This window comes from Macrobrachium nipponense, chromosome 37 (genome assembly GCF_015104395.2).
Source record: "Macrobrachium nipponense isolate FS-2020 chromosome 37, ASM1510439v2, whole genome shotgun sequence".
Taxonomy (NCBI): Eukaryota; Metazoa; Arthropoda; class Malacostraca; order Decapoda; family Palaemonidae; genus Macrobrachium; species Macrobrachium nipponense.
In genome coordinates, this window is record NC_061097.1 from 21,477,448 (window position 1) to 21,496,319 (window position 18,872).

At 37.0% G+C, this 18,872-nt stretch overlaps 1 protein-coding gene across 1 annotated transcript in view; it reads left to right on the forward strand.

The window, feature by feature from the left end:
* Positions 1-18,872, forward strand: part of LOC135208936 (acetylcholine receptor subunit alpha-L1-like) — a 459,849-nt gene that overhangs the window by 75,720 nt on the left and 365,257 nt on the right. The window contains exon 2 of the mRNA XM_064241496.1: positions 13,323-14,158. Coding sequence (XP_064097566.1) covers positions 14,068-14,158 — 91 coding nt within the window. The 5' untranslated portion in view covers positions 13,323-14,067. The remainder of the gene's footprint in view (positions 1-13,322; positions 14,159-18,872) is intronic.

Below are 18,872 nucleotides of genomic sequence, written 5' to 3' on the forward strand. Positions count from 1 at the left end.
TTCAAGTCAAACATGAAGTCAATCTCGTAGGACACTTACGTAACTAAGGTGAGTTTAATTCCTGTCCCTTTATTTCTGATCTTGACCTGTCGATTGAGATGGCTATTTGTCTGTCCGTTCGCACTTTTTCTGTCCGCCCTTATATCTTAAAAAGGATTGAGGCTAGAGAGCTGCAAATTGATATGTTGATTATCCACCCTCTAATTATCAAACATATCAAATTGCAGCGCTCTAGCCTCAGTAGTCAAGATCATGTTCCACGCCGAGTGTTTCATGGACCGTGGGTGAGAGATTCATACACTACTCTATGCTGTACAGAAAACTCAATTGTGCCGAAGAAACTTCGGCATTTTTTTTTTACTTGTTCGACTATTGACTTATGATAACACCATGACACTCTTGTTCACTTTGGAGCGCCTCAGTGGCGTGATTGGTATGGTGTTGGCGTCCCATCTCGGTGGTCGCGGGTTCGATTCTCGGCCATGCCACTGAGGAGTGAGAGATGTGTATTTCTGGTGATAGAAGTTCACTCTCGACGTGGTTCGGAAGTCACGTAAAGCCGTTGGTCCCGTTGCTGAATAACTACTGGTTCCCTGCAACGTAAAAACACCATACAAAACAAAACAATTGTTCACTTTGGCTTCGTTAGTTGGGTGGTTATGCCAAATTTGATTTCAGGAGGTCCAAGGACATACAGGAATGAAACCTTGCCCCTCGTTCAAATGTTATGGGAGAATTAAAATCTTATCAGACCTTTGACACTCAGAGGTCAAAAGTTATACCCCTACATCGCACAAAAGGGTCAATTCAGTAAAATCCTTCACAATTTAATTTGCACTTTTATTTACAAACAGACCAATACACAAATAAGCTAAGAATCGTCACCAAAAGCACAGTCCCATTTTTGTAGGGAATAAAATAGTAGCAATCATTATCATTATAAATTATATTGGAAGTTTGCCAAGCTTCTCTGTAAAAAAAAAAAAAAAATCTGTAAATTTTCTAATCGTTCTTCTGAAGTCATTAACGAAGACTTGACTTCTTTTGGTTAATACTGGAAATGAAAGTTTAAGTTTCGTCGTTTGAGATAACATTTCCAGTGCCTTTGGTCTGTAGCTGCAACCGCTTTCGTTTCGTTTACCTCCTTTCATATTCTCTGTACCTCCTTTCATATTCTCTTAATTCCATCTAACTCCCCATCCTCTCCTAACAGTTGATTCATATTTCAACTGCGAGGTGTTCCCCTGTTGCACCTTTCAGAACTTTGACTGTCAATTATCGTTTCAGCGCTGAATGACCTCATAGATTCCCCTGTTTTTTGTCTTTTCGCCTAACTCTTATTTTCAGTTCGATATCCTTTCCCTATATTTCGACGATTTTCCTTTACATCGCTAATTAGGAAAATCTAGCGTTCTTTCTAGGAAGGGCTGTTTACCTTTCCTTCTAAGGTAATAATGTTTTTCTTCGCTCGTGAAGAGAGTTTGCGTTTGCGTCACAGATGAGGACAGTTTTACTTAATTAAGAGAGAGTTTCTGTTCGTTATAATTCCCTACCGTTCTTGCCTTTGTATTTCTGGAAACGAAACAGGATGACGATTTCAAAACATGTTTTGGAACGGGTAACGAAGAGATGAACTTCGCGAGAAAAGAAATAGAGGAAATGAGGAGACTTCGAGCGTGACTTGACGACAAAGTGAAAGGAAAACTGAATGTTCTTGATGTATTGATGATAACGATAGGATGACGATGTATTGGTGATAAAGATAGCATGACGAGTATACCTGTTGTTTTTATGGCAGGAGGAGTCATACGGAGACCCTTTTTTTTCAGAAAGAGCTGTCAAAAGCGAATGGAGCACAGGAGGGTGACAGAGAACGAAACACTTCAGAATGCACTTGAGAAATGTGCATGAAACAGATGCATAAAAAAGTGGAAATAGCAAAAAAATATCCAGAGCAACCTGAATTTGAAAGAGTGAAACTAGTGTAGTAAGCTGAGATGCACTTAAATATAGAAGCACAACGAAAAATTAGAAAGAAAACCTGATAGAAAAAAACGACACTCAAGAATATGCTCAAGATGTAAATTTGAAAAGGCTTATGGATTTCCAGGAAGACCAGAAGGTAGCAGAGGGCGAAACACTTAAGATTATGGCCGAAGTGTACTACAAGGACCTCTTCTTGAAGCCAGGGAGTAATAAAAGACTCGTTTAATGGCCAGATGGTCAGAAAGAAAATGTGACCCTGGAATCGGCTTCACCAGATTTTCTTGGCGTAGGTCGAGCAGTCTTTACAGTTCAAGATACAAATTTATTTGTCGTAAGGTTGCATCCGGCGGGGTTTGGACGCATCTCAGAAGAAGGTGAAGATAATGAAGATGAGTAGAAAGGGAATGAGAGAGGAGGAGGAGTAGGAGGACGAGGTACAGCAGAAGTATTGGTGTAGAGTACAAAATAATAATAATGATAATAATAATAAAATATATAGTAATTCGTTGCCGAGTGCTATATTTGTAGACAGATTTTACGCCATGTTTATTTTTATATAATCTACAACAACGTTTAATTTTAGTTCATTACTTTTTCATCATGTGCATATTTTAATTTTTTTTTAATAGTTATCTTGAAACTCCAGTTTGTTATAAGTGAAAGGAGCTTTATTATGGCATCGTTATTGTTATTATTCGTCTTGTCTTCAGTTTCACATACAAAAGTTCGTCACTGGACGAGTGGGTCGCGTACTCGCCTTTCAGTCTGGTAGCCAGAGTTCGTTCTCCGCTGCTGCTAGTGCGGAACCAGAGGAATTTATTTTTGGTGAATAGAGATTCATTTCTCGATATAATGGGGTTCGGATCCCACAAACTGTAGGCCCCGTTGCTAAGTAACCAGTTGAATCCTACCTATGTAAAAAAAATCGCATCCTTCGAGCCAGCCCTGGGAGAGCTGTTAATCAGCAGTTGTCTTGTTAAACTAAGATGTACTTAGCTTATTTTTTAAAATTTCATATTAATTAAAACGGCAATTAAAAAGGTGGTGCTAAAAACCATTTTCATGCATTGCACGTTTTTGCGAAAACAGATCGAACCCTGCTTCTGTTCATTCGTCAACTACATAAGCAAAGACGCAGAATTTTGATGAACAGAATTAAAATGACTGAAAACAAATTGGATATTAAATCCCTCCAATTTCAAAGCTATAACGTTACTTTTTCGTTCTCAGTTTTCATCGAAAGCAGTGTAAAATTCCTCATTTGCATGAAACCCTGATGTTATCTTTTAGAGTCTAGTTTAATCCCAAAGAGAGTGGTCTTTCGAAAACACACACACACACACACACACACACTCACACGCACACTCACCGTTACTTTGCATAATTCCTGTTGCCTGTGATAATGAGATTCGGGAGATTCATTTGAAGTCGCGACTACTTCTATTCAGAGGGGAAAATGGGATTTGATTCTCCAGTCGCCTTCGCTCGGTATCTTACACGATTACCATTCGAGTCAAATGAAGTTAAAAGAGATCTATTTTTAGAAAAAAAGCCTTTTTTAGTTGTCTGCAAAAGACAACCATTGAGATGGCTAGACTACTATGTTCTTAGCTGATATAGTTTCAAGTTAGATAAATGAAACTTACGTATTAGAGGTTGAACCTTTTATCTCTTTGATATTAGTTTGTTTCTCTTATTAGTTTCCAGTGAAAAGAAGTTATTGAGATGGGTATTTGTGCGTACGTCCGCACTTTTTCTGTCCGCCCTCAAATCTTAAAATCTACTGAGGCTGGAGGGCTGCAAATTGTTATGTTGAACAATTACCCTCCAATAGTCAAACTTGCCAAATTGCAGCCCTCTAGCTTCAGTAGTTTTTTTTATTTTATTTTATTTTATTTAAGGTTAAATTTAGCCATGATCGTGTGTCTAGTACCGCTATAGGTGCAAACAACACAGGCGCCGCCACTGGGCCATGGCTGAAATTTTCAGGGACCGCGGGTAAGAGTTTCATGGGCCGCGGGTGAAAGTTTCAGGGCCACGGGTGAAAGTTTCATACAGTATTATGCGCTGTGCAGAAAACTCGATTGCGCCTTAAAAAATTCGCTTATTTCTTTTTTTTGCTAGAATTGCGAAATAGAGAGATCATCATTTTCGAAATAAGTTGCTGTTATTTATTATTATTATTATTATTATTATTATTATTATTATTATTATTATTATTATTATTCATAAAAATCTCATAATAGCATGCGTCACTAAGATTATTGAGAAGGAGAATCGAGCAGGTTCTGGAAAGCTCTCGTTTGTATATATATTTCCAATATGAGTCTTATCACATTACCATGATTCAAATATACACATCACTGGCCAGTTCTTTAGTCTCTCATGTATTGTCCGTGCATTGTCATTCTCCTGTCTCTGTATATTTCTTGGTCTTCGTCTACTTTTAATAGTCCTTCTTCCCATGCACTCTTTAGCCACTCGTCTTCACTGGTTTTCAGATATTGCCCCAGTGCTCTGTTCTCGATGTTGACGCAGTCCTCTATACTTAGTAGTCCTTTCCCTCCTTCCTTTCGTGTTATGTATAGCCTGTCCGTATTTGCTCTTGGGTGTAGTACTTTGTGTATTGTCATATGTTTCCTGGTTTTCTGACCTATGCTGCGGAGTTCTGCCTTCGTCCATTCCACTATTCCTGCGCTGTATCTGATCACTGGCACTGCCCATGTGTTTATGGCTTTTATCATATTTCCAGCGTGGAGTTTTGACTTGAGTATCGCCTTGAGTCTCTGCATATATTCTTTGCTGATCGTTTCCTTCATCTCGGTGTATATCCCCTCCTTCCATTATTCCCAGGTATTTGTATCCTGTCTCATCTATGTGTTTGATGTTGCTCCCATCTGGTAGCTTTATCCCTTCAGTTCTCGGTACTTTGCCTTTTTGTATGTTGACTAAGGCGCACTTCTCTATTCCAAACTCCATCCTGATGTCCCCAGATGCAATCCTTACAGTCTGGATTAGGGTATCTATTTCCTTGATGCTCTTACCATACAGCTTGATGTCGTCCATGAACATCAGATGGTTGATTCTGTTGCCTCTTTTCTTGAGTTGGTACCCGGCATCCATCTTCTGTAGTACTTTTGTCATGGGAATCATGGCTACTACGAAGAGTAGTGGGGACAGTGAGTCGCCCTGGAAGATCCCTCTCCTGATATCAACTTCTGCTAGTCGTATTCCAGAGCTTGTAAGTATTGTATTCCAGTTGTGCATTGTATTTTTGAGGAAGCTGATGGGGTTTTCCTCTGCCCCATATATTTTCAGGCATTCTATTAGCCATGTGTGTGGTATCATGTCGAAGGCTTTCTTATAGTCTATCCATGCCATGCTTAGGTTGGTTTTCCTTCTCCTACTGTTCTTCATTACCATTTTGTCTATGAGGAGCTGGTCTTTTGTGCCCCTACACTTTCTTCTGCAGCCTTTCTGTTGGTGGGGGATGGTGTTTGTCTCCTCTAGGTAGTTGTATAGCCTTTCACTGATGATACCTGTTAGTAACTTCCACATTATTGGTAGGCAGGTGATAGGCCTGTAGTTACTGGCTGTATTTCCCTTACTCTTGTCTTTTTGTATTAAGGATGTTCTTTCTGTGGTCATCCATTTGCGTGCATGGTGATTTGAGATACAATGCTGGAGTTGTTCTGCTATTCGTGGGTGTAGGGCCTTGAAGTTTTGGAGCCAGTATCCATGGACTTCATCGGGACCTGGGGCTTTCCAGTTGGGCATTTTCCTTAGTTGGTGTCTGACTGTGTCTGTCGTGATCTCTGTGAATCTTTGTTTTATTCTCTCTGTTTCTTCTGCCTTGACTTCCTGGAGCCATATTGCATGTTTGTTGTGTGATACCGGATTGCTCCATATGTTTTCCCAGAGTCTCTTACTTGGTTCGGCTTCAGGAATTTCTTGGTGGTTGTCTTCCCCTCTTAGTTGGCTGTATAGTCTTTTCAGGTTGGTTCCGAATAGTTTGTTCTGTTGGTATCCCTTATTCCTGTTCATGTACCGTTGGATCTTATGTGCTTTGGCCTTAAGCCTCTGTTTTACATCTTCTATTGTGTTGTTTAGTCCCCCCTCTTGTACTTTGTATTTCTCGTTGAGTTCCTCCCTTGTTTTCTTGCTTCTTAGCCTTTTTTCTGCCATTTCTTTCAGTTTACTCTAGTCAGATCCCATCACCATGATTTGCTTTTCCAGGCGCCTTTTCCAAGGAGGTTGCTGTTTTGGTTTCTGTTGGGTTGGTTGTGCTGGTGATGTTGGTGTTCGAATCCCCATCAGTTCTGCTACTAATCTTGCTCCTGCATATGCCAAGTTATTTGTTTCTGTGATACTGGTGGTGTGTATTATGCCCATTATTTCATTGACCTCACTTGTTTTCTCCCTTAATTTCTTTGTGTTGTAGGCTTTCATGGAGGGGATCTTTGTTCTCTCTGTATCTGGCTCCATGCATTGTCTAATCTTTTCTACCCATTCCGTCCTCTCTGTTACTTCGTCGGTGTTTCTTCATGTGTCATTGTTTGATACCTCATCATCCCTGTCGTCTTCTGTGGCATCGTCTCTCAGTTCGTCTTCGTGTAATTCGTTGTCGTGTGACATTTCCCTTTCCAGTTCATCTCTTTCTGTTGGGGAGAGCCAGTTCTTTTTCTTTATGTTCCTTACTTGGTCTGCCACCTCTGCTCTGTTTGGGGGGTGTTATTCCTCTCATTCCAGATGCTGACCAATCTTCTTCTATATCCTCTCTCCGTCGGGTTGCTTCTGATGTAGCATCTCCACATTTCCTTATTTTCTTCTCTTGTCCATTTCTTCCTTTGGTTTGCTTCTGTAGCTCCAATCTCAGGCTGTTGGTTACTGTCGTTGTGGTGGTCAGTTGCTGGATGACGACCTCCAAGTACCTGACGCTCTTCCCCTTCAATTGGGTTGAATACCTGGCTGCCGAACGAAGCTCCTCTGTTGCCAAAGGTTCCATTTACGTCGTTGTCGTTTATTCCTTCATTTCTTAACATCATTGCTGACTTTTGCTATTTAACCCATATCTGGATCCTACCCCATCAGGGATAGGCACTCATTTACAGCTGAGTAGACTGAGGAAATTATGGTAAGAATCCTTTCCCAAGGAATCAACGCGAGGAGAGCAGTCACCCATCCAACGACTGACCAGCCCCAATGTTGCTTAACCAGTCCATTGACGACCTAACCCACTCTGCCACGGCGCCACATATTATTATTATTATTATTTTTATCATTATTATTAGTATTATTATTATTAGAATTATTGTTGTTGAAATAAATATTCTTTCTAGTAAGAGTAAAATTGGTTAGATTAGTGGCCATGGCGTGAGTTGCTGTGTTGTTACATTTTATATGTAAACGGTAAAAAAATTACTGAATTGATTTGAATTGAATAGCTCTGCTTCGCCATTAGAGAATCCTCATTCTTCTGTTCATTCGTTTTAGATTAAGCCAGCTTTGTGCTGGCACGGGCTCTTGCTTTTGGGCAGCCCGTATCTCAGCCTAACGATTATCATTGGAAGACGTTTTTGTAAGATATCTGGGGAAAAGGGTGAATTTTTATTTGAATTTTTTTTTTTACATTGATGCTACTTAAGTGTGATAAAAAGCCGTTGATTCCCCATCTTAGATTGAAAGAATTTCGGTGAGATAAAATAGGTTAATACGCCATGTGTATAGTGAAACTTTTCTTAGAGTAAGAGATTGGTAATGGAAGAAGGTATATATATGATACACACACACACACACACACACACACACACACACACACACACACACATATATATATAATATAAATTATAATATATTATAATATATATATATTATACTATATATATATATATTATATTTATATATATATATATAAATATACATATATATATATATATATATATATATATATATATATATATATATATATATATATATATATATATATATATATATATATATATATAATGTGTGTGTGTGTGTGTGGTGTGTGTGCGTGTGTCAAATGAAATCTAGCTATTCAGGTAGAATAATTTGATTACAGCCAAATCAATCTTCATGGTATTCAGTATTCCGAAGAGAATAAGAATATGATGAAAAGTATTTAGTATTCGGAGAGGAATTAATATGATGTTAGGCGTTCCAAGAAGAATAGAATAATTTTCACATAGCTGTGAAAATGATTCAGTCTGTCTGGGAATCGCGTCCCTCGTTGTAGGCGCTTACTTCGTGATCCTCAAGACACAGCGCGAAATTCCCGGTGCGCTTTGACGCTTCCCTCAAAGGGAATTATACGCGCTAAATGCAAGCCACCTCGAACAGGCTTCTTCTTCTCACCCGCACTGGTGAGGTAATTAGGAGAGCCATGTCTTGCCTTGGACTACATCAGTGCGGGGTGGGAATGAATAGAAGGTTGTTCACAGGAGAAGGCATTGTTGGGAATGGTCGCATGAATGTCCTGAAGACAAGCGAATTTGCCAGAAAGCGAGTTATGATTATTATTATTGCGACCCAGCTTTGGATAAGTACTTTAATACAAGCCATTTCAATAGCATGTTAGTTAATGTTTCACTAAATGTCCACATAGCGTTTTCAAAACCAAGCACGAAAAAGTTACAAAGATGGAAACATTCAGTTAAGAGATACACGCAGCTATACTAGAAAAATATTGTAGATAAATGCTGGAAACATGTTCCAAAGATAGCATTTACAAGAATATTTACAGAATGTAAGAAATTATTCAAATTATACACAGATTAAATTAAAGGTACATTCAATTACTAAAAATGTAAAGGATATGCACAGTTGTCTAGACCTCGTCTTGGTTTCTTCATTTTGATAAAAATAGGCTCTTGAATTCTTAATTCTTAGTTAAAAGAAATCTGGAGTATTTTAAAGCTTTCGAAGTCAAATTTTACTAGGCAGATGTTTTCACAATGGCTCCTTATTGAAGAGCCAGTTGGCCTTAACAGTGATCCTCCTTGTTCTGTGACTCTGTCATGGTTCACTTTCAAATTAAGACTGACTTAGCAAACTTAAAATCAATCATGAAGGTTTCTTCTACTTTTTATGTTAAAAAGTTGAGAATTTATTTCTATGAAAATTAAAGTTGAGAGTAAATGCGACTAAGACGAAGTAGAAACCAAGAAGTTAGAGCGATACTGTGATTATAGATGGTGGAAAAATAAAAACAGTCTTTAGAAGTTCTCCGTAGGGGACTAGTGCCATCAGAGCACTAAAAGTTCTTTGCAGCGTCCCTTCGGCAACCCCTTTCATTCCTTTTACTGTACCTCCATTTTTATTATCTTTCTTCCATCTTGCTATCCACCCTCTCAAACAATTATTTCATAGTGCGACTGCGAGGTTCTTCTCCTGTTTCACCTTTCTAACCTTTCTACTCTGTTTCCTTTCCAGCGCTGAATGACCTCGTAGGTACCAGTGTTTGGCTTTTGGCCTTTAACTCTATATCCATTCCATTTAGAAATAGTTACGAGTTAGGAAGGTAGCAGGATGGCTACATGGGAGAATCCCGATTCTAGACTGTAGCTCTAGGACGACCCTGTTCGCTGGTTACATAGGAAAATCCCCGTTCCAGATCGTGGCTCTAGGACGAAATAAGAAAAGAATATTTGAAAGACACACTTAAGGGGAATATTCAGAATATTCACCGACTACAAATAAAAAAAGAGCCCTCTCCAAATTATAGCCTTAGGGACGAAGAAATAAAGACGGTTCAAATGATGAGTTATGCTCAAAGGGGAACGAGGAAGCAATAGCTATTATGATTTCGTAGAAAACCCGGTTGAAGGACCCCCGCTCTCCTTTCTCTAATGATAGGGAAGCACAAGTGTCGCGTTTGTGTGTGTTCAGGTTTCCATAAAAAAGGACGTAGTGCCCCAGGACATGACATATATGACAGGAATATAGGATGGGGACCTCTCGGAGTACGGCCTGTTTTCCTGTTAGCAGTTTTAATATTTTTTTTTTTTCTGGTGGATGCGGAATAAACCAGGTTGAAGGGACTGGGAATGGGAATGAGAAATATACTTCTCTCTCTCTCTCTCTCTCTCTCTCTCTCATCATATATATATATACATATATAAATATATATAGATAATATATATATATATACATTTTTATGTAGTATATATATATATATATATATATATATATATATATAGTATATAATATATATATATTATATATAGTATAGTGAAAATATGTATATGTACATATTATATAGAGATTCATAAGTACATCATACATACATATATACATAGTACATGCACACAGACAAATTTCCAACTTACAAACTTCAAGATAGACCCTTCCCTGTCCGCACAATAAGTAGACTTTACTTTATGTATTTTATTTTATATTCCAGCCTTTTCTTATTTTTATTATTTTTTAAAATATTTTATATATATCATTCTTGGTACTATTCTGTTATAATCGGTAATTTTCCAGCACATTCTCAGTCATAACCAAATAAGAATTTTTCCCGAATTAATAGGAATCTTTGCACAATAATAAGTAACGTTTTTCATATTCTTATTACTGTTTACTCAATAATGGCTTATATTTCGCCATTTTGCAAGCACTATTTCCGTACCAATATATCTATCATGTTCTCAGCGCACTTTCCATAAAAATCAGTTATATTTTGTCCTCTTCCTTTACTTTTTAATGAATTGTTATTTTTTTGTCACGCTTTCAGGACAATCTTTATAATAGGAATTGATTGTCGGCCCATGCTCCCTTTAGTCCTGTATTTCCTAACTCATATATTTTTTTCGGTTCCAGCACCATTTTTCAATAGTGATTAGAGAGCGTCTCAGTGACATGGTCGGTATGGTGTTGGCGTGCTACCTCGGTGGCCGCGAGTTCGATTCTCGGTCATTCCATTGAGGAGTGAGAGATGTGTAATTCTGGTGACAGTAGTTCACTCTCGACGTGGTTCGGAAGTCACGTAAAGCCGTTGGTCCCGTTGCTGAATAACCACTTGTTCCATGCAACGTAAAAAACACCATGCAAACAAACAATAAGGATTAGATTGCTAAGAAATTCACAATCTGGTGAAAAACAGTTGGTGTAATGAAAATCCACAAATATTTAGTAAACTGTATAGCTATGTAAAAGACAAAAGCAAAGACCTTCGAACACCGTTTAGGTTTGTCACTTATTTTCGTATAGTCGCAGCACTTCTCTTATGAAGATTTATTGTTTGTCATGTTCCCCATCATGATAATTTTGTTGTTGTCGTACTCTGAGCGCTGCTGTGGCTGTTTTGGTGCCCGAGGGCAAAGCGCGGGAATTTCAGCTTTAAGGCACACATCCATAATTCACCATCTTGTGAACTTGCTAAGTTAGAGATCCGCCATTATAGATGTGCCTGGGTAGCTAGGAATTTGTTTGATGGCGTAAGGTGAGGTTCAAAAATATCCTTAAAGGTTTCTTCGGCGATAATTTCAAAGCGATTCTGGAATGGAGAATTATTTATATCAATGTCTTTTGATGTACAAGTCAGTGAGACATGAAAAGATTGGTGCCCCCAGTTTCGAAGTTGAATCATAGCTCTTTTCAACGTGGGTTTTATCAGCGACGTATATATATATATATATATATATATATATATATATATATATATATATATATATATATATATTATATTATATATATATATACTATATATATCTATATATATATATATATATTTATCTATATATATATATATATATATCTATATATATATATATATAGATACTATATATATATGATATATATATATATATATATACTATATATATATATAATATATTTTAATATCTATTGATAATATATATATTATATATATATAATATATGTATATATATATATATATGATATCTATATATAATATATATATATATATAGATACTATTTATATATAACATTTTTGCAACCATAACTGCAGATATCAGTCAAGGATCTGATCTTATGTGAAAAAAATTTAGTTTTTGAGGACAGACGGCATGGAAATGTTAAAGATGTATTATATTTTCCAAACTAAGCGATTATCATCTGCAAAAGAATTTGGTATTCCTTCGAAAAGAAGACAACTTTATTATGAAAATCATGATACAGAACATTCAACAACATGAAGTATGATTTTTTTTTTTTCTCATGACATTTTTTTCAATGTGGTCAGTTTGGTCAACAGCGTGATTGTGTTTGTTCTGTTGCTTATTAATATTTAAACGTTTCATCATAATTATAATACAGCTTGCTGTATGGAATTTTATTCACTGACCTCTGATGTACCATCAGACCGCTTCAGAAACCATAAAACTGCTGGCGGTGATTGGATAGGGTAGCAAACTTTTGCAGTAGCATATCGGTCCCACTCCTAATCATTTTGTGGTTTGGTGAATATATTGCTGGCAATGTAAATAAAAGTTCCAGTGAGAGAAAACACCCGTTGAGTGAAGTTGGTTGCTCTTTTCTTCTCAAGAATGTTATTTCCTTCACGTTCCACGGTGAACTGAATACAAGCGTGTTTACTATTCTAAGTAATCATGGAACTGCTCGATGACTGAAAACCAAAAATGTGTAGTCAACATACCTGTGATAAACGATTGGTTTAAACCTTAGGGGACAATCATCAAGCCATCTTTTTTCTTGAAAACACAGAAATATGTTAGCCATAGGGTTTAAACCAATCGTTTATCTCAGATATGTTGACGACACATTTTTGGTTTTCAGTCATCAAAGTCACTTACAGCATAATTACTTAAATAGTCAACACCCTTGCATTCAGTTCTCCGTGGAACGTGAAGAAAATGATATTTTCTTCTTGTTATACACACGTATTTTATAAGTGAAGATTTGTCCAAGTATGTATAAAAAAGGGACAGTAGAAATACAAATATCACTAAATAGGTTTTTGCTTTTATTATTGATGATAGGAACCTGAGTGTGCGTCGATTCATACAAACGTGCATATAAATGTTTTTGTCATATTTCCTGAATAATATAATAATAATAATAATAATAATAATATAATATAATAATAATAATAATAATAATAATAATAATAATAATAATAATAATAATAATAATAATAATAGTCACAGTTGGAAATAATAATCATAATAATAATAATTTTAGTAAGTCACAGTTTGGCAAATAATAATAATAATAATAATAAATAATAATAATAATAATAATAATAATAATAATAATAATAATAATAATAATAAATAATTTAGTAGTTATTATACAGTCTTACCTAACTTTTATTTTATTTTTGTCTCCTGCAGATAAAGGCATCCGAAGAGGTCATCTCTTTAATGGATGCTGTTCTCTCCGAAGTGGGATGTCATGGCCAGTCCTCGCCCACCTTCAAGAAATGATCCGATTTCATTACTGGTGTCCTGACACATCAGCAAAGAGAGACAGAGACAGAGAGAGAGAAAGAAAGGGAAATGCTGAAGTGGTGGAGACTGTCCACAACTCTTGAGGAATCGACGAGTTCTTCCTTCGGGTGATGGACTGAAGCCTCCTTCAGCCTCCTAATCGCTTCGGTGACGTCGTATCAGAATCAAAAATATTAATCTCAAAGCAGAATCCTGCCAACAAGAAACGGGTTTAGATTTGGAAAGTAAGGAGGGTATAGAAGATTTAAATTTAAGAAAGGTTTAAGATAGCGTTATTAGAGCTTTAAAGAGGATACAATCACGACAAAAGAAACGAAATCTCGTGGAGAACCCGGGAGGTGTAAAGGCAATGCCACCAGACCGCGAGAAGACTCACATGCCAACGAAGACCTGAGAGGAGGAGGAGAAGAAGAAGAAGAAGGAGAAGGAGGAGATTTTGTTGACGCAAAGAGCATCGTCTCTCCATTAATGAGAGCGTTAAGTGCTCTTCCCATAAGGAGAAGAAAATCATAAGTGATCTTACCTACGGCCGAGGGAAGACACACTCACACACACAACATACGACACTTCTTCCCCATTTTCCAGTTTTTTTGGTCTCCGTCTCCCTCTCTCTTCCTACCTCAAAGTGATGATGGCAGTGCAATCGTTTCCCCGCCTCCTACCTCTCGTACTGCTTGTCACGTTGGGACCCGGATCTAGCCCAAACAACTACGCCTCAGGTGAGCTAAAGAAAGATTCTATTTTTTTTCATATTATTATGATTATTTTTGGGAATGCTCGTGCTTTTGCGTTTATTTTTTTATTTTTGTTATAAATGCATTTTCATTGGTAAAAACTGTAACTACAGCTCCTGGTATTTTCATTTTAAGTATGTGTGTCACTGTTTACAGTCTGTATTTCTGCGTGTCTTTATGTTTATTATATGTCTACCTTATTTCTATATTTTTAGTTTTCTGTATATATATATATAATATATATATATAGGTTATATATATATATATATATAGTATATTATATTATACACATATGTGACTTTTTGTGTGTGATTGTGTATATTTACAAATAACTGCCACCCCGGTCCCTAGGTCCGCAAAAATTAATAATAAAAAAGCAGAAATAACGCTCATATTCCCAACAGGGATGAAAGAATCCAATCGAAAATGGTCACCCTATAAAAAAAATTGCCAAGTAATGTTTTAATATCGCAACGAACGCCCACTACAAGAACCTGCACTCATTCATATCCAAACGTTTGTTGCTTTGTTAAGGAAAATAACGAAGTATTCTATCAGAGAGAATTGTTGACTTCGAGGAAAGGACAAGAATGTGCTACATTAATTCTTCATAGAAGGAAGAGTCCTTTAATATATTCTACACATATAAATATGTTTTTTTAAAGTCGTTATTGGCTGAATTAAAACACCTAAATAACAAGTAAAAAATGCGCCGAAGAAAGAGTTTTCTGTTTAGTGTATTATACTGTATGAGCCTCGGCCCATGAAACTTTCAGTCACGGCCAGATGGTGGCCTGTCCTAGAGCATTGATAGACGCACGAGTATGGCTAACTTAACCTTAAATAAAATCAAAACTACTGAAGCTATAGGGCTGCAATTTGGTATGTTTGATGATTGGAGGTTGGATGATCGTCATACCAATTTGCAGCCCTCTAGCATTGGTAGTTTGTAAGATCTGATGTCGGACAGAAAAAGTGCGGACGGACAGACAAAACTATCTCAATAGTTTTCTTTTGCAGAAAACTAAAAATATAGAAAGAAGGTATATATATATATATATATATATATATATATATATATATATATATATATATATAACTGTAGTCAGTTTAGATTTATTTCCAGTTGTTGGTATTTGTGACAAAATGAAAAACTTATGATATAGGCACTGTTAGAAAACGTGAAAAATCCGTCGAAGAAACGAGTTTTCTGTGCAGCGTATAATGGCAAGGCCACCGAAAATCTTTCGAGGTTCCGATAATGCTATATGAGCCGCCGCCCATGAAACTTTCAGCTACGGCCCTGTGGTGGCTGTCCTATAGCGTTGCCAGACGCACGATTATGATTAACTTTACCTTTGAATCAAATAAAAACTACTGAGGCTTTGAGTAATTTCGCAAGTTTGATGACAAGAGGGTAGATGATCACCATAGCAATTTGCAGCCCTCTAGCCTCAGTAGTTTTTAAGATCTGAGGGCGGAAGGACAGACAAAGCCGTCATAAGTGTTCTTTTACAGAAAATGAACTAAATACGATTTTGATTCACCGTGGATAATCACTTATGCATGAGACCCACATACCATATATTTGGTACTGAGTAATCATTCAAAGCTCATTTACGTATAGTTTAGCAGAAAGAATTTGTATTTCTTAAAGAATCACAAGTACTCTCTCTCTCTCTCTCTCTCTCTCTCTCTCTCTCTCTCTCTCTCTCTCTCTCTGTTCTTTCTGTCGACGAGGTACCTCCCCCATGCTACTGGCGGAGGAGAAGTGAAACCAATCCACTTGGAATCTCTGCTTACGATGATGCAAGTTCAGGCTCCTCCGGACCCCGTGTTCTCGCAATCTCCCTTCTCTGTCTGAGATCAATTGCATTTCCTCTTTCGAAAGGAGAATCTCTCTCTCTCTCTCTCTCTCTCTCCTCGTCTCTCTCTCCTCTTCCCATCTCTCCTCTCTCTCTCTTCCTGGTTAGGAGAAAAACTGACATTCTTTGTGTTTCGAAACCGGCGTTAATAACCAGTCAGGCCGTCATGGGTGTGCATGGAAGCGTAAAGCAAAAATGACCGTCCATTAAGCGGAGGGTGTCGTCGGGGGGTGGAATGAAGATCCCTGGCGAGACGAGACGAGACAGGACGAGACGAGAGGAAAGTGAACGAAACCGTTCGAAGCAATTCGAGAGGAGGGGCTCTATTGTCCTGTGCATGAGTGTCATATTGGGTACACTGTGCATCGATCCTGGAATTGCACATGATCTCGGGGAACGATGAATTATTGTCGTCGTCATTTCTCAAGGAACTGAGTGCCTGGCTGTATATATCCGTTTGATATTGAAGTCCGCCTTTTTAGTTGTCTGTTTTCAGATGTATACATGCATATATAATATAAGGAAGTTTTGAGATAGTAAGTCTATACAAATGGAGGTTACATATCACCCAGCAACTCAAACTAAGTTGTAGTCATTCTGGACACTTACTCAGGAACCAATTGTGATGGAGGCTGGCCCCTGGGCTGGACGACGTCAAATCTTAACCTGGAGTTTATTACCCTTAGATTATAGTTTATACACAGAAAAGTATATGCATACATGGTGAGTCTTGTATATATTATATATATATATATATATGATATATATATATATATATATATATATAAGTCTCGGTAATTGAGCGGCTACTTGGAAATCTTAGCTTAATGATAAATGATATTGCTAAGACAAGGAAAAAAATTCTTTATCACAAGAGCTTTCGAGTAATAAAACCTCATCACCAGGCTGAAAAAATTGACAAGGATAAGAATCACTGAAAGTACAATAAAATTAATTGTCTTATTAAAACCTTCAGTAAAACTGCTAACAACACATAAACAAACTTCAAATACAAACTAAAAAAATGAATCACAAGCATTATGAAAAAAGCAAGCAAATTCAAAACCAAAATAATGTGAAACGTAAACAAACTACCACACCCAAAGTAAAATGTCGAACGATCCATTTGTGTACCTACTATTAAATCACACGACAATTAATTTTGTTGTAATTTTAGTGATACTCATCCTTGTAAATTTTCATCCTGATGATGAGGTTTTATACCTCGAAAGCTCGTATGATGAAGAATGTTCTGCCTGATTTTGGGAATATTATTTATTATTAAGCTATACATGCATGTATTATAGTGATTTATTAAAATACGGACTATGTATGTGTGTACATTCATGTAAAAACACAACAGCTAAGAGCTTCCGCTAGAAAGGGAATTTTAATAGCTCCAGTGGACTGTCCCAGTACGGTGATTAAATTGTTTGAATTTCATAGTAAATAAGGCCATCGTTTGGCAATAAAACCTCACGTAAATTCTGTGGAAAATGGGAAATGACACTTTGTAAGGCAAGATTAAGTTAAATGAGAACAGATGTAATGAGTTCGTAGTTCCTCAGTGAAATTATGCTCATGATGATAAAGGAACGGAGTTTGAGTTTTCATGAAAATTTTGACAAGAAGTTTTTAAAACAACAGAGAAAATAACTCTACATAACAACAAGCATAACATTCATTGTCGGCATAGCGCCGAAAAATATATGCATACATGGTGAGTCTTGTGGGTCCAGTGCTTGGCTTTATGCCTAAATCACATATTCCAGTACAAGGAGAATATTTTACGTTCCCAGACACCCTTCTCCTCTTCTGTGTGTGCTTTTGTTTCTTCGTCTTATCAGGTCTGAGAAAGCTTTTATGCACGAAACAATTGCCCATTTCATATGCTTTGTTGCATTTGTGTGTGTGTGTGTGTGTGTGTTCGATGTGTCATCCTTTTCACTAAAGGTTGGGGATGAAGGAAACTCCGAAATACTAAAAGTAGGTTCTTAATGTCTTAAGTGAAGTAAAGAAAATCAATCACAGAGTTGCAAATTATGTGCAAGGCAAGGAATGCAGAGCGAGATTCAGTCATTACATATCATACATGATAAATGAGAATGGCATACATTAAATACATAGGGAGGTATATAAATGAATACGGAAGTTAAAGAATGCAATACATATACGTAAATGTTCATATATCGTACTGGATGTTTCTTTCATTTACCTACAGTAAGTAGCCTTAGCTTCTGCCAAGCATTTAACACCATTTCTAGGAATAGTCCTTACGGGTAATCCAAGTCATCCTTTGCTTGATTGATCTATTGCTGGTCCGCTCTTATAGTGGTTAGTGTCGTGGAATGCCACTGAGATGTCGCGGGTTCGCGTCTCCCCCAGGGTGATGAAAAATCATTGGCTCTGTATGATGATCAGTCACTGCTGGAGTGTGGGGTCTGCGGTGGGAGGTTGAAGCCAACATTCTTCGGAATCTTGAATTTCAAGTCAATGGCCGTTGTGTGCTTTGTTCCGTGTGAATAGGGTTCATCTACTGAAATAATAATAAATATTGTGATAATGTATTGGAGAGAGAGAGAGAGAGAGAGAGAGAGAGAGAGAGAGAGAGAGAGAGAGAAATTACTTGAATAATAATTGAAAGAAAGGAAGACTATATTGTATCTTATTTATGGACAGTTTTTTTTACAAGCTATGTCTGCGTAGACAAGATCGTAGTTCATAAAGTTGATACAGGAATTTAAGTAATTTTTATTCTGCTGTTCGACGAATTAAAAAAAAAAACACTCGATAAACCTATCTCTTGTATCTTCTCTTTGAAAGGGAAACTAAAG